The sequence below is a fragment of the Engraulis encrasicolus genome, chromosome 2 (assembly GCF_034702125.1).
Source record: "Engraulis encrasicolus isolate BLACKSEA-1 chromosome 2, IST_EnEncr_1.0, whole genome shotgun sequence".
In the NCBI taxonomy this organism is placed as follows: domain Eukaryota; kingdom Metazoa; phylum Chordata; class Actinopteri; order Clupeiformes; family Engraulidae; genus Engraulis; species Engraulis encrasicolus.
The window spans coordinates 40,415,898-40,438,035 of record NC_085858.1 but is presented as its reverse complement, the minus strand read 5'-3'; the positions used below and the strand labels follow the sequence as shown (position 1 = coordinate 40,438,035).

General features: G+C 45.6%; 1 protein-coding gene and 2 long non-coding RNA genes across 4 annotated transcripts; 1 reads left to right on the top strand and 2 right to left on the bottom strand.

Moving 5' to 3' along the window:
- Window positions 1–6,880: 6,880 nt before the first annotated feature.
- Window positions 6,881–8,229, bottom strand: LOC134462539 (uncharacterized). Its single transcript, XR_010037540.1, has 3 exons — window positions 7,740–8,229; window positions 7,453–7,655; window positions 6,881–7,070 (listed from the first exon to the last, which is right to left on the bottom strand). It is a non-coding gene; the product is annotated as an uncharacterized LOC134462539 (long non-coding RNA).
- Window positions 8,230–13,942: 5,713 nt separating this feature from the next.
- LOC134462531 (uncharacterized) lies at window positions 13,943–15,527 on the bottom strand. Of its 2 annotated transcripts, none has more exons than XR_010037538.1 (3): window positions 15,038–15,527; window positions 14,751–14,953; window positions 13,943–14,368 (listed from the first exon to the last, which is right to left on the bottom strand). It is a non-coding gene; the product is annotated as an uncharacterized LOC134462531 (long non-coding RNA). The 2 variants fall into 2 exon arrangements; XR_010037539.1 differs by having other exon boundaries at window positions 14,751–15,109; window positions 15,194–15,527.
- A 1,505-nt stretch (window positions 15,528–17,032) lies between these two features.
- On the top strand, window positions 17,033–18,921 carry LOC134464518 (uncharacterized). Its single transcript, XM_063217955.1, has 3 exons — window positions 17,033–17,217; window positions 17,741–17,849; window positions 18,169–18,921. The coding sequence occupies exons 1-3, from the start codon at window positions 17,033–17,035 to the stop codon at window positions 18,919–18,921; spliced, it is 1,047 nt and encodes a 348-aa protein (XP_063074025.1).
- Window positions 18,922–22,138: the final 3,217 nt, after the last annotated feature.

Below are 22,138 nucleotides of genomic sequence, written 5' to 3'. Positions count from 1 at the left end.
AGCCCTTCCGGTTAGTATAAATTGCCTACTATGTTGTTTGTTAGCGAGGTGTGGCTAACCTCAGTACCGGTTGGCGCTTGGGGAAGCCCTGTACGCTGGGTGAAGTAGGTGATGTTGGCGTGTTGGGTGTTGGACCCACACTGGAGCGCGTAGAGCGCAGCTGAAATGCGGACGCCAGGTTGCCGCATGTAGCCTAACCGGCTCGAAGCATTGCATGGTGAAGCAAGGGTCAACCGTAGACTTCCAAGCTCGGTCCAGTGCTTCCCAATTGCAACTGAAGGTTGAGCACATTATTGTCAATTGGCTGGGGTGGGGGGACGCCGCCGTATTTTCCCGGTGTTTGTGTTTGTTATTTTGCCTTTTACCACCACGAGCTCTTTTAGTAGTGGCAGCTGTTGTTCCTTTGCGCAGGTGCGCGGCGCTTTCGTCTTTCAGCCATACGGTCTGACACGGTCAGCTCCAGTCACCCACCCCTTAGACAAGGGATGAGTGATTGGGGACTGGTCGGTTGAGATTTGTAGCAGTATCGTGTAAACTTATTGGTGAGGTGTAGATCCCCTGAGTGGTATAGTAAACTCTCTGCCAAGAGGCCTGATTTGATAAACATAGGCTACCTCTTCACTGTGAATCACTTCAGTGTGCTGTGACTTATTTTGTTTATTTTGATTATGTTTTGTGTGTACAGTTTTGATTGATTGCAGTGTTATTTTGCATTCGCAGTGCAGTGTATAGTTAACACACTCAGTAAATTACCTGTACTAGGCCTACTCAGTGCTCTCGCACTTAAGCCGTCACCGTTTCACGATATGTACCTGTATTGACTTCAGTAGAGTTAAGACTCTGTTTGTGTATATGGACTCAAGTGAACTGCCTGCTCATTTTGAAAACGAATAAGACTGAAAGCAGAAGAAAATAAAAACTATTGTATGTGCAACAGCTGTGTCATCCTTGTCATCTAGAACCTGTCGGGGAAAATTGTATTTTTAACATCTGGGTTGTCTCACCCTTAACGAGACTGGCGTAGTCACCTTTTAAAACCTAATTGCTTAAAAGTTAGTAATCCTACCAACCTCCACTCTGCTACATATAGGTGCTGTGTGTATATGATGTGTATTACAGAACAGTATGTGTGTGGTTGTGTGAAATGCCTTATGGCTAAATGTATGTTATATGTTAAATATGTTGTGCAATAATATGTATCATGTTTTGCAAGCTATTTATTTATACTGCTAGAGACCTTAATTTCCTTCAGGATTGATAGTTATGTACTCTACTCAACAGTACACACAGTGTATCTTTCAGAATTTTGAGAGTAGTCTAAGCTTTCCTCTGGGTTACTGTGCCTGCAGATGGCAGAAGGTGTTGAATGGTAGTTGTGTAATTCTGCGGTCTCCCCCTTCTGTGAAAATAGCTCACTGTTACATCCACAAAGTATGTACAGAGTGTACGGGTGATGTACTGTACGTAGTAGTACATACGTTGTGGGGGGTGTCACCTGGGATGCAAATCATTGTAGAATCCCCAGATTACTTGTGTGCGTGTGTGTGTGTGTGTGAGAGGATGTATGTCATTGCTAAGTACAGGGCCGGTTCTGGCTTATTTGGTGCCCTAGGCGAGTTTGATTTCTGGCGCCCCATCCCCCCACCCCCCCTACCTTTGAAAGAAAAAATAAATCTTTCTTATACCTCACAGAACACAAGACTAATATCCTTAGTAAGCTTAACTAAATAGCATCAAGAACAATAACCGTTTTTCATCAGATGGATTTGTGGTTCTTTTTGACAGGCGACCAACACATCAGATTGAGTCGCATGAAAGTAGCTTCACTGTGTGGTGTGTTGGATGTGATGGTGGTGGGGCCCCCAACCCCAGATGAGAGGGAGGTTATCAATGTGTTTGAATTGTAACGTGAAATTGAAATGCCAGGAGAGTGATACAGTACATTTGCATGTAAAATGCATGTGTAGACAATAAGCCTACCAAGGAGGTCTGCATTGATCTACACTATCTACAGCATCACAAAGCATGGCAGCATAACAATTTTAATAAGCTACACATTTGTGCTGTCTTCCAAACCAATTTCATTTCTGGACTGGAAATAGTGGTGCATTTGTGAGTAGGAGAATGAGAAGGGGGCTATCTATGTGTTTGGAGGGACAGGGTGAGAGAAAGGGAGAAGAGCTGTCACGCTATTGAATTTCATAATATACAAAATATAGTAAATAGCCTCACTTGTCTGCTGTGCATGGTTCTGTTACATGATTAATGTAGGCTATGTCATTCTGGTCTGGAAATTAATGTTTTTTAAGCTTACAACAAGCAGGTAGTTCATGTGGATGGAAGGAGATATGGCAGCTAAAATTGTTTTAAACATTGCACCAGTCTTACTTTACATTGCTTGTCAACCTAAGCAAGTAGGCTATTATGATATCAGGTGGGTGTTAGTGAGTAGTGAGTAGGCTACTAACAGCTACTTTACTGGATTTCATTGCTTGGCATACTTGGCTAATGTTAGCATGCTAACTAGCGATTTCTCTGATCAAAAACAAAGCTCTTTTTCTCTCTAATTCCAAATAGTAACCTCATAACTATTAGGCTTTTCATAATCACAAACGGTTGCTGATTAAATCACATAGTTCCAAAACACCCTCTGAAACTCCTGCATCATGCAATGAGTGGTTTAATGAGAACATAATAATCTCCATCCAGCAGAGCAGCACTACTGTTTGCGCTTGCCCCCTGTAGCAACCCAATGTAAGTAGGCGGCTGGATGTGAGTGCCCGGATATCCGCCCGAGTATTTGCATGCATTTGCATTCATTTCCGCCATCAGGAATGCTTTGCGGTACCACAGCTACCCTATGTGAGTCGCGCTGTGTCGCCTGACTGTCCCTTCTATAATATGACTGTAGCCTACCGTAACAACTCGGCCTCGGTCCCCGCGGCAAATATCCACCACACCACCACGGGTCCTCTGGTGTTGTGACCGTTTTAGGATCTTTTTTCATATCCAATACTTGCACATTAAGAGTGACAATTCCATCATGGATGTTTAATGTGCGAATGCAGTCATGTTGAATTTAGGGTGGCCAAACCATGCCATGTCATGAAGAACGTGCATCACATTATTTAAACAGCTCGTGTAAACGGTTATCCTGAGTGCCCGTGTCTTTTTGGAGATCGGAGGCTTGATTAGCAATGGGAGAGAAATTAGTTGTGCGTGCGCACACGTCTGCACAATAGGCTGTCCACCGGACACGAAGTTACTGGCTCCAATATTTCAGCGTCCCGCTTGATTCTGTACTGACACTTTTAAGTTTACGTAGCACAATCAAATGAATAGGCTATGTCTAAATTATAGGCTCTAGTCTCCAATGTGCCTAGTTTCACGTGTTCTTGGCATCAATCTGCACAATAGGCTAGATGCGGCATAACTTGGCAGCATGGTCTGTCCCTTCAATAATATTAAGAGTGTCCCGTAACAACTCGGTCTCGGCCCCCGCCGCAAGTATCCTCCACCACGAAGGTCCTCTGATGTTGTGACCGTTTTAGGATATTTTCATATAATACAGAAATAAGAGCGTGCGCGCGCGCCTCTGACTGTATCTAGACACGGAGGGAGAATGGCTCCAATATTTATATTCAGCGCCCAGTTTAATTCTGCACTGACACTTTTAAATGCTATGCCCAGATATTCTTTTAACTTGTTGGATATCCTGATATTATGTTTCACTAATGTAAGGAGTAAAACTCAGAAACTTCCCGGGTGCTAGCTACATTTAGACTGGGTAAACTCGTGACTTTAATGCCTTCCGAAACGGACTATTCCAGTGTCTATTTTAGACTATAGCCTAGCCTTGTGCAAAACTTTTTATTTAACATTGCGAATGGGCAGGATGATTTGCTTAGACACGCACGTGCTTCAGAGCAGCTAGAACTGTGCAAGGTGACTGCTGCAGTTTTCAGCTCAGTCCTCCTGGATAATAAACACAAAATAATGCCGACGAGAAAGTAACGCCGTTATCTTTTGATGAATTCCCTTTGGGTGCCCCCTTTGGGTGCTCCCTTTGGGTTGAGACAGAAAATGTTCACACCCAAATCAATTCGGTTTTAAGTTATAATTTCATTGTATACTTTTTTATTATTATTTTGATGTCACAGGGTCTATTCCTTTGATTGGGAGATCAAGGAACTTTCTGGTGTGATGTGCGGTGGGCTCTTTACGCACGGCACCTATGTCCCTCCTTCAGTCAGACTCAAATCGGACCGAAATCAAGTAGCTGAGGTTAAACTGTCGTAAATACACGACCGAACGCGAGTAGCTGAGGTAAAATAGACGTAAATACTCGGGCGGATATCCGGGCACTCACATCCAGCCGCCTACTTACATTGGGTTGCTACACCCCCTCTGTCTCTCGAGTGAGTCTCCAAATTCAAAATAGACCGCACGCTGTCACTCGTCCCGCCCCCTTTCTCAGAACTGTCTGTTTATTGGTTCACAGACTTCCCAGAGACAGTTGGAAGAGATATTACTATTGGCTGAGGGGCGCTTTGCCGTGAGGAGCGCTTTCGCCACTCTTTGTTGATTGCGACTTCATAAAAAAACTTCATATCGCAAAATTACGCATAGGAGAGCGCCATTTCGGCGCCCCTTCTTCACATGGCGCTCTAGGCGACCGCCTAGCCGGCCTATGCTAAAAACCGGCCCTGGCTAAGTATACAGTGTGCTCTTCAGCATTTTGATTGTAGCCGGAAATCCTATTGAGTTTCTGGGCCTATTGATCACCAACTAGAGGTGAAATCGCACAGATCCATTGATTTTGGTTGTATTTTTTATATTTTTTTTGCTGTGGAATCAGTATACTGCTTAATAAAAAGAATGGCATATTGTTTGATGTCAAAACATGAAGAAAAACTTGATTGCCAATGAAGAAATTGTGAAAATATAGCAAAAAAGTGAAAAAACGACTAATTTTGGGTCATAAAATTGAGCCAAAATCATGTACAAATGTGGTTTAACAATATTTTCTTTATTGGATACCATCAGTAGATGGGTCCTTTGCACCTGGAAAACCTTTATTGACAGCTTACCCAAGCCACTAAGGATTTCAGGTCATTTTTCATTTTTCAGAAATTTCTCTCTAAAAATGAAGGGTACATACACTACAGTCATCACAGATCCATTGATTTTGGTTGTATTTTCATAATTTTTGTTGTGGTATCACTATACTTCTTAATAAAAAGAATGGCATATTGTTTGATGTCAAAACATGAAGAAAAACTTGATTGCCAATGAGGTAAAGATGAAAATATAGCAAAAAAGTGAAAAAACGCCTAATTTTGAAGCATAAAATTGAGTCAAAACCCTATTGAAATGTGATTTAAAAATATTTTTTCAATTGAATATTGTCAGCATGTATGTCCTGTGCACCTGGAAAGCCTTTATTGACAGCTTACCCAAGCCACCAAGGATTTCAGGTCATTTTTCATTTTTCAGAAATTTCTCTCGAAAAATGAAGGGTACATACATTAAAATAGGCACAACTTTTTTTCGCGATATTTCCGCCCGAGCAGACCCTCCAATTATTTGTCCTAAGGGATAGAACTAACAAAAAAATCACGAATAAAAAGTATGGCAGGCCATGTCAGGTTCCTCCCATTTTAAAGCACTTTTGAGAGTTTGGCTCCCCGGCTATGACAGATTTTCCTACATTGTAATATTTTCCTACGTAGTATTGTTTACAGTAAAATACAAAACAGTAACACCAAACAGGGTGTTAGATTTACGAGATGAAAGATATGAAAATAAAATCACAAGGTCATGGATACAAGTACTACCAAAAACCTGGCTTCTCATTAAACGAACAAATAACGATAATAAACACACACCTGTAGTGTAAATTGTAAATGAAAGTACTTTATTTATCTGTCCTTCGCTAATACTGCACAGTAGAGGATCAGCTGGTGTTGACATTTTGTGACGTTTCATGGTATGCGCATGCCCAATTGAGCTTTGTTGGATTATATTGCATGTAGTAGGATTTTACAGAACACCGGCTGTTCCTGAGGTGGTTTGGTAGGTAAGGGTCAAGGACTTGTGCTTGATCAGGGCTGCCAGGCCCAGCAGTAGCTAGTGCAACCCGATAAATAGAGGAGTAACAGGAGTCCTTTTGGGCTGAGTGAACACCGTGTTACTCTTTCCAGGGGGCTATATTACAAAGCTGATTCAGGATAAGTTAAGGTTAAGCTCATAGGTAAATCATCTAATACAAAAGCTTTTCTTAAGAAAATGAGGACTCCAGGCTCTTTTATTAGATGATTTACCTCTTAACTTAACCTTAACATATCCTGAACCAACTTTTTAGCATAGGTCCCAGACCATCTGCATAATAGTGTTGTAGCAGCCTCCTGGCTGGCTCAGCTGGAGTCGGTTTGATGGGAGTATCCAGTTCTGACACGCGTTCTTATTTCTCAGTGCTCAAATTAATTTTCTTCCAGGTCTTTTTACATTAGATTTTCTTGTTCCTTCTTGTAACCAAGTGGTAAGGACAGGAGAGTTTTAAACTCTAAATTTCACAGTTTTTCTTACTAAATAGACTACGCCACCCTGGGATAAGAATGGAAACTACAGCCCAGGGACTGTATGAAAACCTTAGATTTGACCCCCACACAAGTTCTGTTGCATTAACGAGGAAACGTGGATTCCGTAACAAAATAATCTCTTTATTAACAATTTCACATATAAATATAAAAATCCGGATAGTTTAAAATATTTCCCACCACAATGCACACACACACTCCCACTCACATACACACTCACACAAATCGGTACAAAAGGGAGGGTTCTCAAATACAGGGCAGGTGTACCCAAGAGGGGGGAATTATACTAAGCCCCCTGTATAGGCCTTGGATAAGTACACACAAACACTCGTGCCCATGCACACACTAAGTGAAGGTGAATTATTGCACTCACACACAGGTAACACTGCACTGCACTGCAATTCACTGCACACCACGTGACCGGACCCACCACCAGGGGGGAAGAGGACCTCCCTCTGGGATTACCTGCACCTGTTAACAGAAAAGAAAAGGGTAAATAAAGGGGTAATCAAGGGCCTGCCACTTGCCCAGCAAATAAAGACAAACAAAATGAAATAAACTGAATTGCAGGGCCCACCAGCAAAATCTAACTCGCCACAGAAAGAGGTTGCTACAGGCGAGAGCAGGACTGATGAGAATTAGTAACAACAATCAGGCCCGGGGCATTGGTTTAGGCTATAAGCCGTGCACACTCAGTAGTTACAGAAACAAAAGAAAATAATTCAAATTGAAGTTCCCAACTAAAGTCAAAAGAAAATAATCAAACAGAAGAAAGAAACATCCCTCAAAGAAAATGTACAAAATAAACAAATGAATCGTGCTCTCACCACGACATAACAGGACACTCACTCACACAGACTACATTCACGCACACACTGAACTCGGCCACATGCGCCACCTGCGCAAGGTAACTTATGCTGGGCTGCTGAATGCTTTCGGAGTAATAGCCCTCGGATGACCGGACACTGCGACGCGTCAGTCCGAAGCACGTATCGAGGGGGGACAAAACAGCAGCAATTCAGAGCGAACCGGGAGTCTGCAGCTACACCCAGGCGCCTACAAATACAGATGATAATGCGATGTAACTGGGCTATTGTACCAATTTTACAACGTGATGAAAAGTTGAAGCGGTATACTCACGTTCCACAACAGCAGAGGAGGCGAGGAGGGAGACAATAAAGGCCGACGAGTCAGAGGAAACTCAAACCCACGCTACAACAAAATACATCATCGGTTAGACCCGAGTCAAACAAATCAAAACTTTTGCGAACGTGTGGCGTCATTTGGGTGGCCTACCTGAGCCAGAAGGAGAGAGCTCTCGGAGCTTTGGTAGATGAACAGGGTAGCCAACAAACAGCTGATGGCACCGGTAGATACACTTGTACGAGGCGGAGAGCGTGTCACGCCAAGTTGAATTTGGCAACAGATCGGAGTGCAAGGAGTAGACCAGAATGCACGTTTGGATGGACAAAGGAAAGCACGTTGACCGACAGCTATTCCTCCTAGCTTGTGAAAAGCCGGCGTCTCAGCTGGAATGAAATCAGCTGTGAGATCAGCTGATAGGTCGGTGTGACGTGATGACGCACGCACCGCAAATGAAAAAGGAACGTCAAAGCCCACTTTGCTACAATCTACCCCTGGGATTTGCATCGACGTCCCGGCGATGAAACACTTCCCTGCGTAAATACTATGACTCCTTCAAACGGCGCCTCCTGCTGGACATGGAAGATGGTGAGGGTTAGAGTGCTGACCTGCGGTTGCTCGAGCAGTTCTTCGTACTCCACTGGTACAGTCGTTGGATTGGGTGGGTAATAGCGATTCATCCTCCAGAGAAGGACCTCCAGGGGGCCCCTCGGAGGAGGTGACCATGGGTTCATCACTGCCTTGGTCCAAGGGGGGACCACCCTGATTGCGAGACGGAGAACATGGAAGCGCTAGCGAGTCCATCTCTGACTCAGCAGGCGACAGTGGGAGCTGGTCGTGGTCACATGGTTCGGAAGCCCCACTGGGACTAACAGTAGCAGGAGGCGGTAACAAAGAAACTGTCGCCGGTGCGGGAGGTAAAGCCAGAGGATTTCTACTAGGCCCAGGAGCCATCAACAACCCAATGTCCTCCATAGAATCCTCCTGGGGGGCCCTTCCAGTCGGAGTAGGGAGCGGTGGATCGCTCACAGGTTCGGGGCCACGATGAGGTTTCAGCATAGTGCGGTGCACATGTTTGGACCGATCCAGGGCATCAATTGGGGCAACAGTATAAACCACTCCCCCTGGCTGCGGGGCCTTAAGTACCTAATGCAACACCGTATGCCATAGATCCTGAATTTTGTGACGACCACGGGAACTATGGTCCCGGACGTAAACAAGTTGTCCCTCCTTCAGCGGCAACTCCCGCACACGTTGGGCATGAAGCTGGTGGCGATATTCAGCTGCAGTGGCCAGATGGTCCCGTGCCTTGCTAAAGGCAAGATTGAGTCGCCGTTGATGTTCCACTATCCAGTCATTCACGGTGCCTGGGGAAGGGTTGGCCACTCTACCCAGCATAAAGTCCACAGGCAGTTTGGGATCTTGACCGAACATAAGGAAGTATGGAGACTCCCCAGTGGACTGGTGTGGGGTCGTGTTATAACAGAACACCATCTGGGGTAGTGCAGTAGTCCAATCGCTTTTCTGGGCCGCCGGCAAAGTCCACAATAAATTGTGCAGCGTGCGATTGAACCTCTCGCACTGGCCGTTACCGGCCGGATGGTAGGGGGTCGTACGAGACTTTGTGATGTCATATATCTGGCAGAGCTGCTGTACCAACGCACTTTCGAAGTTGCGGCCCTGGTCGGAATGAATGCGACTGGGGACCCCAAGTTTGTAAAACCATTCATTGACCAGGACTTGGGCCACGGTGGCGGCGCGTTGGTCTCGGGTAGGGATGGCCAGGGTGTATTTGCTGAAAACATCAGTCATCACTAAAACATTCTCAATGCCACCACGAGTAGGCTCCAAAATGGTGAAATCTAGGGCCACAATTTCATTGGGGCGGGAAGCCAGCAGATGCCCCATAAAGCTATGAGCCACCGGCTGAGTGTCCTTACTACCTTGGCTGCGCTCACAGTCCTGACACCACTCCTTAATATCAGTGAACATTCCCGGCCAATAGCACCTTTTCTGCACTAACCGGCTGGTCCTGTCAATGCCTTGATGGCCATGATTCTGATGGAGTTGAGTCATTACCACTGAATGCAGAGAGGGAGGTAGAACTAGTTGAAGAACTTCCTCTCCATCATCTGGATGAAAGATCCGGCGGTGTAACACACCATCCTTTTTCACCAAACGATCCCATTGGCGCAACAACACCAGTGCCCTAGGTGACAGCCGACTCCGCTCGTCCTTATCAGGGCGTCGCTTCTTCTCCCAGAAGTTCAAAATCGGCCGGATAACAGGATCAGCCCTCTGCAGTTCCTGCCAATCAGAAGTGGAGTGACTTGGGAGGATCGAGATTGACGATTGGGCTGCCACCACGGGGCCCTGACCTACTTCCACTTCTTGCAAGGGGATGGGGAGGGGTGTCCCACGTGCTCCCTCTGGTCCAATGCTCGACTCCTCAAGCCGTGATAGCGAGTCACAGTTCCTGTTTATGCGTCCTGGCCGATATTTCAGTTCGTAATCGAAGGCGGCCAGCTGAGCGGCCCACCGTTGCTCTGTGGCCCCGAGCTTAGCCGTGGACAGGTGACGGAGAGGATTGTTGTCCGTTAATACAGTACACTTCTGACCAAGAAGGTATTCACGGAACTTCTCCGTCATAGCCCACTTGAGCGCTACAAACTCAAGCTTCATAGAGCTATAATTTGACATGTTTCGCTCGGTGGGCCTCAATCCACGACTCGCATAGGCAATGGGCCGAACCTGACCGTTATGCTTCTGGGAAAGAACCGCGCCTAAGCCAACGTGACTAGCATCAATCTCCAATATAAATGGCAATGAAAAGTCGGCATAAGCAAGCACAGGTGCCTGTGTCAGCTTACTTTTCAGGCCTTCAAAACCAGCTTCACATTCCGCTGTCCACACCGATGACAAGCTCCGACCAGAGGCCTTCCGTGACTTGGTGCCCGCCAACTCTGCTACTACCTTATGCAAAGGGGCAGCCAACTTGGCAAACCCCTCAACGAAACGCCGGTAATAGCTTGCAAAGCCCAAAAATGAACGGAGCTCAGAAACATGGGTTGGGCGACGCCAGTTAGCCACCACGTCAACCTTCTTGGGGTCAGTGGAGACACCCTTGTCCGAAATCACATGACCGAGATATCCTACCTCCCTCTGGAAAAATGCACACTTCTCTAGCTTCGCTTTTAATCCCTCCTGCTGCAACCGTTCAAGCACCACTGTTAGCCGCTGCAGATGCTGGTCGACAGAAGAAGAAAACACCACCACGTCGTCTAAGTACAGCAAGAGTGATTGGCATTGCTGATCCCCAAAGACCCTCTGCATGAGCCTTTGAAAAGTGCTCGGCGCATTGCAGAGTCCGAAAGGCATTCTGTTCCATTCAAACAGGCCAAATGGAGTACATAAAGCTGTTTTTGCCTTGTCGTGCTCTGCAACAGGGACCTGGTTGTAACCGCTGGCAAGATCTAACGTTGAAAACCACCGGGCACCAGAAAGTGCGTCCAAAGTCTCTTCAATGCGTGGATGTGGAAACGCGTCTTTGCGGGTTTTACTGTTCAACTGGCGGTAATCCACGCACAGTCGGGGGCTTCCATCTTTTTTTCGAACCAGGACGATGGGGGATGCGTACGGGCTGCAGCTGTCACGGATGATTTGGGCCTCCAGTAACTGCTGGATGTGTGATTTAACAACGTCATATTCCGAGGGAGGTAGTCGACGGTACCGTTGTCGAACTGGGACGTGGTCAAGCAAAGGAATCTCATGGGAGATGAGGCTAGTACACCCAAGGTCTCCGTCATGGGCAGCAAACACAGAGCGGTGTTCGGATAGGAGGGAGCGGACCTTGATCTGTTCCTGGTCACTCAAAGCTGATAAGTCCAGAGCCTCAATCTTAGATAGAATAGGATCCACCATGTCCTGTGCCTGGACAGATGTGCAGGTAGCCCTAACTTCTGCAATGCCTGGTGGCATGGAGGTGACATTAACGTCGGCTAAACTGCCCAAAGCAGTCCGTGGATACAACAGGACATCATTAGCGCCGACATTGACCACAGGAATATACGCAGTACCCTGGGACACAGAAACTAATGCAGGAGAGGCCAACAAACCAGTGGACAGCGGCTCAAAGAGTGAAGATGGGCCAAGACCAGAAGTAGAACATGTGGCGGCAACAAATTGAAGTGTACCCCCCTTGATGCGCTGCGCCCTCCTACCCCGCAGACGAACAGTCCGGTCGATTGTCATGGAATCGGTTACATGTGCTTGATGGCATTGCTGCAGAGCTTCAACAACGGGGCTTGGGACCTGGGCCGACGAAAGAGATTCAACTGAGAATGCGATGTTCCCTCCAAATAACTCGTGGTAGCACTTGCTGATAATATTCATCCCCAGTACACCAGGGACCTCCAACATGGGCCCGCCAGGGGGGTCACTCACTACCAACACCCCACAACCCGGGATGACCTTGTCACACAGTGTTACATCTAACTCCAGGTAGCCAAGGTATGGGATCGCCAACCCATTGGCGGCTCGTAGCTGCAGCCACTGGCACTGCTGGAGGCGGTCCTACCCCCAGGGCTCAAAATGCTGTCGAAAGAAAGACTCTGTAATAGTGGACACCATGGAACCGGTGTCCAATAAGCACAACACGTTTACACCTCCCATGTCTACCTGTATGTTCGGGCATGATGACAATAAATGCGACAAGACCCCCGCATTGCCCTTTACCTTCGTTGAGCCCTTAGAAGCCCCATCCGAACTGCGACTCAAGAGGTCGGTGGGTGCTCGTTTCCCTGCACCTGAGCGGATGATGAAGGACCGGAGTGTGACATGGAAGAGGTGGAGGCTGCCCGGGAACGGGGTGGGCGACCCGGGCCATTGCAATCACGTGCAAAATGTCCTTGTTGATGGCACCGCCTGCAGATCAGGGGACCATGGTAAGAAGGCCTAGCAGGGGCCACAGCTTCCTGGAGAAGGCTAATGCTACGGCTAAGAAGGTCCAACTGTTCTTGCTGGCGCTTTAGAATCTCCTTCACATCATCCCATTCAGGGGTTGGTGCTGGCCTATTAGCTATCGGACGGGAGTCACCCTGGACACCGTACACCAAGCCATACGCGGAGGGTACAGACTGACTTCTGGCCCTCATGGCCACTGGCATGCCTTCACGCTCCCACCTAATTGCCTCCCCTCGAACAGTAAGTAATGTAGCATCCGGGGTGCCTCGAACGAACTGCTTCAAGTCCCTACGCAATGCTCCATCCATAACGTATTCTATAAATTGGTCTCTCAACAGAACATCTGCATTTGGTACTGCATTGGGTGCAACCTGCTTGATCTTCCCCATTAAGCTCATCAACGCCAAAGAAAATTCCAGCAAGCTCTCTCCCTCCTGTTGTTTTCTTGAAAAGAAAGCTTCCTGTAGTGCCACATGTGACTGTGCGCAGCCATACTGCTCACGCAGAATTTCCAAAATCTTATCAGGGTCTTTCCTCTCTCCTGCAGGCCTGTATTTTATCTCCTCCTTTGCCTCTCCCTCGAGATGGTCGAATAAAAAGTACGCCTGGTCAGCTGGAGCTAGATGACGGGCCCTCATGCACGCCTGCACTTCTTCCTTCCACTCATCGTACCCCATACCGCTCTTTCCCGAAAACGTAGGGCACTTTTTATCGCGAGGAATAAATACAAATCTTTTGGCTGACATGCTTGTGGACTGAGAAGCAGATGCTGAACCTGACCCACTATTCTGCTGTTGCTGCCAGCGATTTTTCTCAGCCTGAAGCTGTGCAATCTGGTCTCGCAGCTGCTGCATCTCATCCACGCCTGCCGCATTACCGTCGCTATTCATATTACTGACACTTACCGGGGCTTCACTGGCGACCAACGAATCACTTCTCTCCTCCAACAAGTATCTCTCTTGGACTGCTGCTGTTTTGTCCCACGGCCACTGAGCGCAATCACACAAACACACATACATTCATACACCCACTGGGATGGAAAACAAAATTATTAAGCAGGGAACAAAAAAAAAAAAAAAAAGGAATCCACGTTTTCTATGCAATCCTGCCGACTACGCCAAAATGTAACCAAGTGGTAAGGACAGGAGAGTTTTAAACTCTAAATTTCACAGTTTTTCTTACTAAATAGACTACGCCACCCTGGGATAAGAATGGAAACTACAGCCCAGGGACTGTATGAAAACCTTAGATTTGACCCCCACACAAGTTCTGTTGCATTAACGAGGAAACGTGGATTCCGTAACAAAATAATCTCTTTATTAACAATTTCACATATAAATATAAAAATCCGGACAGTTTAAAATATTTCCCACCACAATGCACACACACACTCACACTCACATACACACTCACACAAATCGGTACAAAAGGGAGGGTTCTCAAATACAGGGCAGGTGTACCCAAGAGGGGGGAATTATACTAAGCCCCCTGTATAGGCCTTGGATAAGTACACACAAACACTCGTGCCCATGCACACACTAAGTGAAGGTGAATTATTGCACTCACACACAGGTAACACTGCACTGCACTGCAATTCACTGCACACCACGTGACCGGACCCACCACCAGGGGGGAAGAGGACCTCCCTCTGGGATTACCTGCACCTGTTAACAGAAAAGAAAAGGGTAAATAAAGGGGTAATCAAGGGCCTGCCACTTGCCCAGCAAATAAAGACAAACAAAATGAAATAAACTGAATTGCAGGGCCCACCAGCAAAATCTAACTCGCCACAGAAAGAGGTTGCTACAGGCGAGAGCAGGACTGATGAGAATTAGTAACAACAATCAGGCCCGGGGCATTGGTTTAGGCTATAAGCCGTGCACACTCAGTAGTTACAGAAACAAAAGAAAATAATTCAAATTGAAGTTCCCAACTAAAGTCAAAAGAAAATAATCAAACAGAAGAAAGAAACATCCCTCAAAGAAAATATACAAAATAAACAAATGAATCGTGCTCTCACCACGACATAACAGGACACTCACTCACACAGACTACATTCACGCACACACTGAACTCGGCCACATGCGCCACCTGCGCAAGGTAACTTATGCTGGGCTGCTGAATGCTTTCGGAGTAATAGCCCTCGGATGACCGGACACTGCGACGCGTCAGTCCGAAGCACGTATTGAGGGGGGACAAAACAGCAGCAATTCAGAGCGAACCGGGAGTCTGCAGCTACACCCAGGCGCCTACAAATACAGATGATAATGCGATGTAACTGGGCTATTGTACCAATTTTACAACGTGATGAAAAGTTGAAGCGGTATACTCACGTTCCACAACAGCAGAGGAGGCGAGGAGGGAGACAATAAAGGCCGACGAGTCAGAGGAAACTCAAACCCACGCTACAACAAAATACATCATCGGTTAGACCCGAGTCAAACAAATCAAAACTTTTGCGAACGTGTGGCGTCATTTGGGTGGCCTACCTGAGCCAGAAGGAGAGAGCTCTCGGAGCTTTGGTAGATGAACAGGGTAGCCAACAAACAGCTGATGGCACCGGTAGATACACTTGTACGAGGCGGAGAGCGTGTCACGCCAAGTTGAATTTGGCAACAGATCGGAGTGCAAGGAGTAGACCAGAATGCACGTTTGGATGGACAAAGGAAAGCACGTTGACCGACAGCTATTCCTCCTAGCTTGTGAAAAGCCGGCGTCTCAGCTGGAATGAAATCAGCTGTGAGATCAGCTGATAGGTCGGTGTGACGTGATGACGCACGCACCGCAAATGAAAAAGGAACGTCAAAGCCCACTTTGCTACAATCTCAAACTAAGTAAATAACACTAAGTAAACAGAATGACACGGTCAAAAAACTGTTTCCCTTCCCACACCCGCCATCAGAAATCCAATTCATATACTTACTGTGCTCTGGTTAGATAGGCGAAAGCAGAGCCATAGAGGAGGAGAGTTGCGCTATTGGAGAACCAGGAATTAAATTGCAGCCCCGCCTTTCAACGAGATCGAGGTTGTGCCTAAAGCGGCTGTCTTTCCATAGACTCAACATAGAACCACCACATAAAAAGCCAAAAATAAAGACTAACGAACTATACTGCGGGTTAATCAACACAAATATGTAAACTATCAACTGTCTCAGTAATGATAATCACAACAGTTTTACCATCTGTGATGTTTATCTGAAGTTATTTCTACAAACAGCAAGTCTTGTCATATTCCCTGCATTGCATTGCATTGCAGTTGCTGTGTGCTACGCCCACTTCTAGGAACTAACATTCGCAACGCTGAGCAGTTCTGAGACGCTAAACAGCTAATTTCGCTAATGCTAAAGTGGGCCCTAGCACACAGTGGAGATTGCCCGACTGTTTCTATATGGCTCTGGGCGAAAGTAGGGAGGAGCAACCAATCAGAGCCCACTATTGCCCAAGCACCAGTGCCGCTCCCAAATTCAGAGTAAATATACTAAATATTACGTATTAGTAATTATCATTATGCAGACATAAAACTAACTAAGGAAATATCACCAAAAAGTAAGGAAAATAGAAAATATAGAAAAAATAGCAAAATGGCTCCAACATCCCGGCCCCTAATTGTCTACACTATCTGACAATTACAGAAATAGACATGGAGCCATCAATTGGGTTTATTCACGAAGCGTTCTAAAGAACTTCCGCATTTCGCTACGCCAGTGTCTACATTTCCGGTAAAGAATGTTGATACATTGTGGCTGTCATTTTGCACTGAGGTAAACAGAAGCGAGCGATTTTGAAAAGTGTATTAGCTAGTGAAGTCGTCCGAAATAGGACTATATAATACGCGTATTGTAATTATTGTTCTTAATTATTATTACTATTGTCATTATTATTATTATTATTATTATTATTATTATTATTATTATTATCATTGCTGCTGTTGAAGTAATACCGATAAGTTAATGTGGCGGCTCAAGCTTCAGCGACGCGAGAGCTCAACAGCTGAGCACTGTTGTGTACCATTATGTACGTCGTCAGCAAGGTACAATTCTGTTATCAGTTTCCACACTTTCCCCACGGACGACCAGCTGCGAAGGCGATGGGTTGCGAATATAAAAAGGGACGCCTTTGTCGTCAGCAATCGCACCCGGATTTGCAGTCGACATTTCGTGGCTGAGGACGTGAACGAGCCGTCGGCGGAAGGGGGGAGAAGGAGGCTGAAACCGGGAGCCGTACCGGTGTTGTTCGAATGGAACAACTTCTCTCTTGGAGAACGGAGGCTTTCCGTATGGGAGCGTAGGCCTACTGCTAGACCTGCCCTACCTGTCCCTGAAGAAGTCATGGCTGCACCGCCCGAACATGACTACGACGACCGTCCATATCCGGGTTTTGTGGACGCCTTACTAGATGAGCTGGAGTGTCTACGTAAGGAAAACGCCAGGTTGAAAGAGGAAAATGACAACATCTCCCGTTTCTGGCTTCAAAGGATGGCTGGATCTGATGATGATATCAGATTTTACACCAGGTAAGGTGCTATGTGCACAGTAGGCCAGCTTTGGCCTTACTTACAATATGTTCTTTGTCTGTGTCTATTAGTTTGTCTTAACTATAACATCAACACTGCAGTGCACAAGTGCACCATTTGAGATCCAGCATGTCTGACCCAACTACCCTTTACACTAGGTATAATTATTATTATTCTTGCTTTGACCTGTATCTCAATGCGACATCTGACATGTACACTATCCCTTTGGTGACTTGGGTTAGGCTCAGTGGTGGAACAATTGCACACCTGGCCCCAGGACAAAACACTGATAGGGCCCCCTATACAACCTGCCAAGGTCACAATAGGCCCTCACTATCAATACCGGAGGGCCCTGGGCCCAGCTACAAATGCCCTGATTGACCCTCCAATAGCTCAGGCCCTGGTTAGGCTACTGCATGTGAATAATATAATTAACTCAGAATATAGAAGAGGATACCACACACATTGGAATTCTTGTTTTTTGTCTCATGGAGAAATGTTTTGTGCTTTACTCATTTAACAGGTTTGCATCTTATGACCACTTACTGCGCTTCTGGAGTTTCATTGAGCCATCAGTGAAGTACATGATTCGGTCCACCAGATCAACTACTGGCTTAACAAGTCGACCCAAGGTGTGTCTGACATTTGCTTTTATGTGATCCCTCAAATTAAATGTTAATGTTGCTTTACAGAGGAAACTGCCACTGGAATCAAGGTCATATGGAATATGGAGTACCCTTGACCTTGATTTCAGTGGCCGTTTCTTCTGTAAGTTTCACCAGTTTACAGACGGCTTACATACATGTTTATGTCTGTTGGTTTAAGCAATATTTTCCATAAATTATTTGTTTTACAGAAACCTTCATAGTGACTGAGTTATAGTCTTCTATTTGACTGTGTAAAACCCCTTATTTGTCATTGACCCTTACACTTCAAATTGTGCTTTCACAGGCGCAGGCTCTTCACCCGGTCGATGAACTGTTCATGTTCCTTTCCTACCTGGCCCTTGGAGAGAAACAGAAGGCCCTGGGGAAACGCTTCAACGTTAGTCAATCCACTGTGAGCGGAGTCATAATCACCTGGAGTAATTTTTTGCTCTGCACCCTAGGTTCCCTCAAACTTTGGCAGTCTCAGGAGCAGATTAAAGAATATCTGCCTGAGGATTTCAAAAATTATGCAGACACCACAGTGATCCTTGACTGCACTGAGTTCAGATGTCAAACCCCCTCCTCACCTCTTGTACAAAGTGAGGTATACTCGCAATATAAATCATACTGCACCGTTAAAGGCATGATTGGCATTGCACCCCATGGCGCAGTGACCTTTATTTCCCCCCTCTTTGCTGGCTCAATCAGTGATAAGCAACTGTTTCTAGAGTCAGGAATTTGCAGAATGCTTACGCCAGACTCCGCAGTAATGGTGGATAGAGGCTTCCTCATTGACAGTCTAGTGCCCTGCAAGGTGTATAGACCTGCTTTTCTAGCTGGAAGAAATCAAATGCCTGAAAATGAGGTTGGGGAGTCCCAGGAAATTGCACAACTCAGGGTCCATGTGGAACGGGTGATTAGGAGATTGAAAGAACACCAGATATTTCACTATGACATACCACTTAATATGTTTGGTAATATAAATCAGTTGTTTATGGTTGCATGTCTTCTCCTCAATTATGAGAATCAACCCCTGGTTAAAGCTTGGGCAAAGTAGATTATTTCTAGTCATTTATGCAGAAAAGTCATCTGTGGTGTTCATTAATGTCATTCAGTTAATTGTTGTTATATAAATGTAAGTACAATAAACAGTCATAGATTTAAGCATGAAACAGTGTATTGTGGCATTTCTCAAACATTGCAAAGACATAACATTGTACAAAGTAGTGTGCGGAGAATTATGATACTTCTACAAAGTTGTAGGTAAATATACATAAAAAAGAAGTGGTCAGCCTTTTCCTTGATTGCTGCTAAAATCTCCTCGTCCCTCTCAATTCTCTGGATGAACAGATCATCCTCTGTGTACACAACAAAATCACACCATTTCAGTCCACTAATCAAAAGTTGGCCCTGAACTTGCCAGTAATAGCAATGACTTTTCTTGAGCTGTAGAGTGCCATCTACACTCTTCAGGTAGGCGCAGTCGACGTGGCTCCTCACATTGGGGCACTTTACCTCTACCAGCCCAAAGAGGGGCTCCGCTTTTGGGTCATAGATAACACCGTCAGGTGAGGATCCCAGCCATGGTGCCTCAGGGTGTACTAGGAAGCCGCAGGGGTAATGGTTAACGTCTCTTTCCATGCAGTACATTTCGATTGCCTTGGGCTCCAATTGAAGGCCTCTCTTCATTTCTGCTGTCTGGCAACCTGGCCGCGAAATCCTGAGAGCCAGGCTCTCGGCAGAGGACACGCCTCTCACATGACAGACTTCTCTGAAGCACATAGAAAATAGAATAGAAAGAACATGTGAAATATAAAAATATAACAATTTGGTGTCCGTACAGTGTGCATGCATACACTATACAGTATGTGTAAGTACAGTCATAACATTAGCCATGAAAACATCACATACCTAAACCTTGACGATGTCACTCTTTGCCTTCTTAAGAGGTGCCATTCCTGCACGGACGTTTGCTGTCTTGTGCTCTCCTCAATTTGTTTTGCCATGCTGTATGGGGTTTCCAAAGATGCCATATGGAGTTGTTGGTGGTGTGTGAAGACATAGGAACACTTTCTGGGTTGCAAGTGGTAGTCCTCCAAAGGTAGGGATGGTCTTGGTGGTGCAATGGCATGCAAGGCGGTTTTTGGAGGGTTTCCTAGTGGGAGGAAGTAGGAGAGGAGACTCCCTTCTTGGACCTTTCCAAAGGTGCAGTCTACCAGAGGGACATCGCTTGAGACCTCCATGGTGGTGATGAGGGGAGCAGTTTCCCTGGGCATCCCTTCATACGCAGACTTCAGGTGTGAAAGGGTCATGTCTGGAAGCTCGCAGGTGATGTTGCTTGCTGCTTTGTACAAGTTACTCCTGAAATCACAACACATATTCATGTACATGCCATGTACAGTTAAATAATTTGTTTTTAATATAGTTTAAGTTTATATTAAATATCAAACTTATTTTTTTAACATTCTAGTTGTTGCATGTCTTTACCTTATTCCTTCAGTCAGTCGCCTATCTCTCGGTGTTGCTGATATAATTATCATTTCATTGACTGGACCAGGTTTGAAGCCCTATATGCAAAACAACAGTTACAATGGTGTTTCTTAGTTGTGTGACACATGATGAGTGCAACAATCAAGAGTTTGTGAATATATTTGTGGTCTAAACCTGAGTCCGAGGCTTATGCCACTGCTGTTCCGTGTCCGTGCAGCTTAATGTGGGTGGTACAGCAGTCAGTCTCCTCTGGCAGTAATCGGCGGACTGATACAGCAGGGCTCCAACATGGTTGCACAAGGCAAGGCCGGCTACACATGAGCATGTGTGGGACACCAGCTCCACAGGCTTGCTGTCTTTCAGAACAACCTGGGGAAAACATGTTGTTGCACTTAGGCCTGGTAGTATAATGTATAAAGTACACCAAAAATGTAAACTATTTAGTGATACTATTTAGTTATACTATGCCTATACTTCAGCCAGGTTTTCTTTATAGATTATGGCCTACATAATCTACATTTTACTTATTTAAGTTTATATTATACACAGTCATGTACCTGCGCTTGCAGTCATACATTCAATGAATTTTAATTTGAATAAATCATGACAACAACTATGTCCTTTCACCGCAAAGCCAGAAGCAGCCTATGCTACACCTGCATCTACAACACTGGACAAAATAGCAAAAACGCCACCAGGTGTCGCAAAAGTTACTGCCGTTTAGGGGCGTATTTATTCAAATAGGAAACATTTCCTAGTATTTCCCTACACTCAGTGCATGTGGTGCCTCCCTTTTCTTCATAGATCTGAAGCAGTTTGCCCTCACTGACACCTCTCCTGCCTCATTCTTGTTAGACACTGGGGAAGACAAGTGGCGTCCGTGTTAACAAACACAAATAGCCAATTACGTTTAAAACTGTCAACAATGGTAGCCTATGATTATAGGACACAAGTACACACAGACATTACTGCGTTAACTCGAGCATTCAAACAATACATCACGTAGTCTACCATATTTGCCTGAGGTGCGCCGATGTACAATGTGAGATTAGCCACGTAGCCTACCTTCGTAATTATGAATGAAGTGAGTCACATAAAGTCTGAATCCCTTGACTCTGTTGCTGGTTTTTGTTGCACTGTGCCGCTGGAAAATGCGGTGGACATCGTCCACGGTGATTCGGAGCATATCTTGCAGACATCGGGTGTAAAACGACATGTTGTATACACTTCAAAAACGCAGTAGGTTTGTTGACACTTCGGTTTGTGACAGACAGCTGAGTAGACTTTATAAATAGAACGCTGCGACCGGAAGTTTTAATGCTGGCTAACTGTAACCAGGAAACGTTCGTGAATAAACCGAATTAATTCAGTATCTTAAGTATTTAGAGTCTATACTAAGTATATGGGTGGTTGACGTGATGCCTTGTTTTTACGTAACATCGGTTAAACACCTCTTAAAAACAAATGTAAATAAAAGAAGATGTGGTGCTTTATGTTTCATATTAGTGTTAGATGAGAAGAAACATTTCTGTTAAGATGTATATACAAGTTCAATTTCGTAACACAAATTGTGTCCTACGGGGTGACATGTATGTCAGATTTGTGGACGGGCAGCTGCAAGGCCAACTGCAAGGGTCTTAAAGACAGGCTCCTCACCAGTCAGTACCTCAGTTATTGGAGAGTGGTGTGTAAGTTTAAGGTGAGTACTAACCTCTTATTATGTCTACATATTGCAATGTTTCTGTCACGCAATGCTTAGGTTCATTTTATGGTGTCCTGTGGTG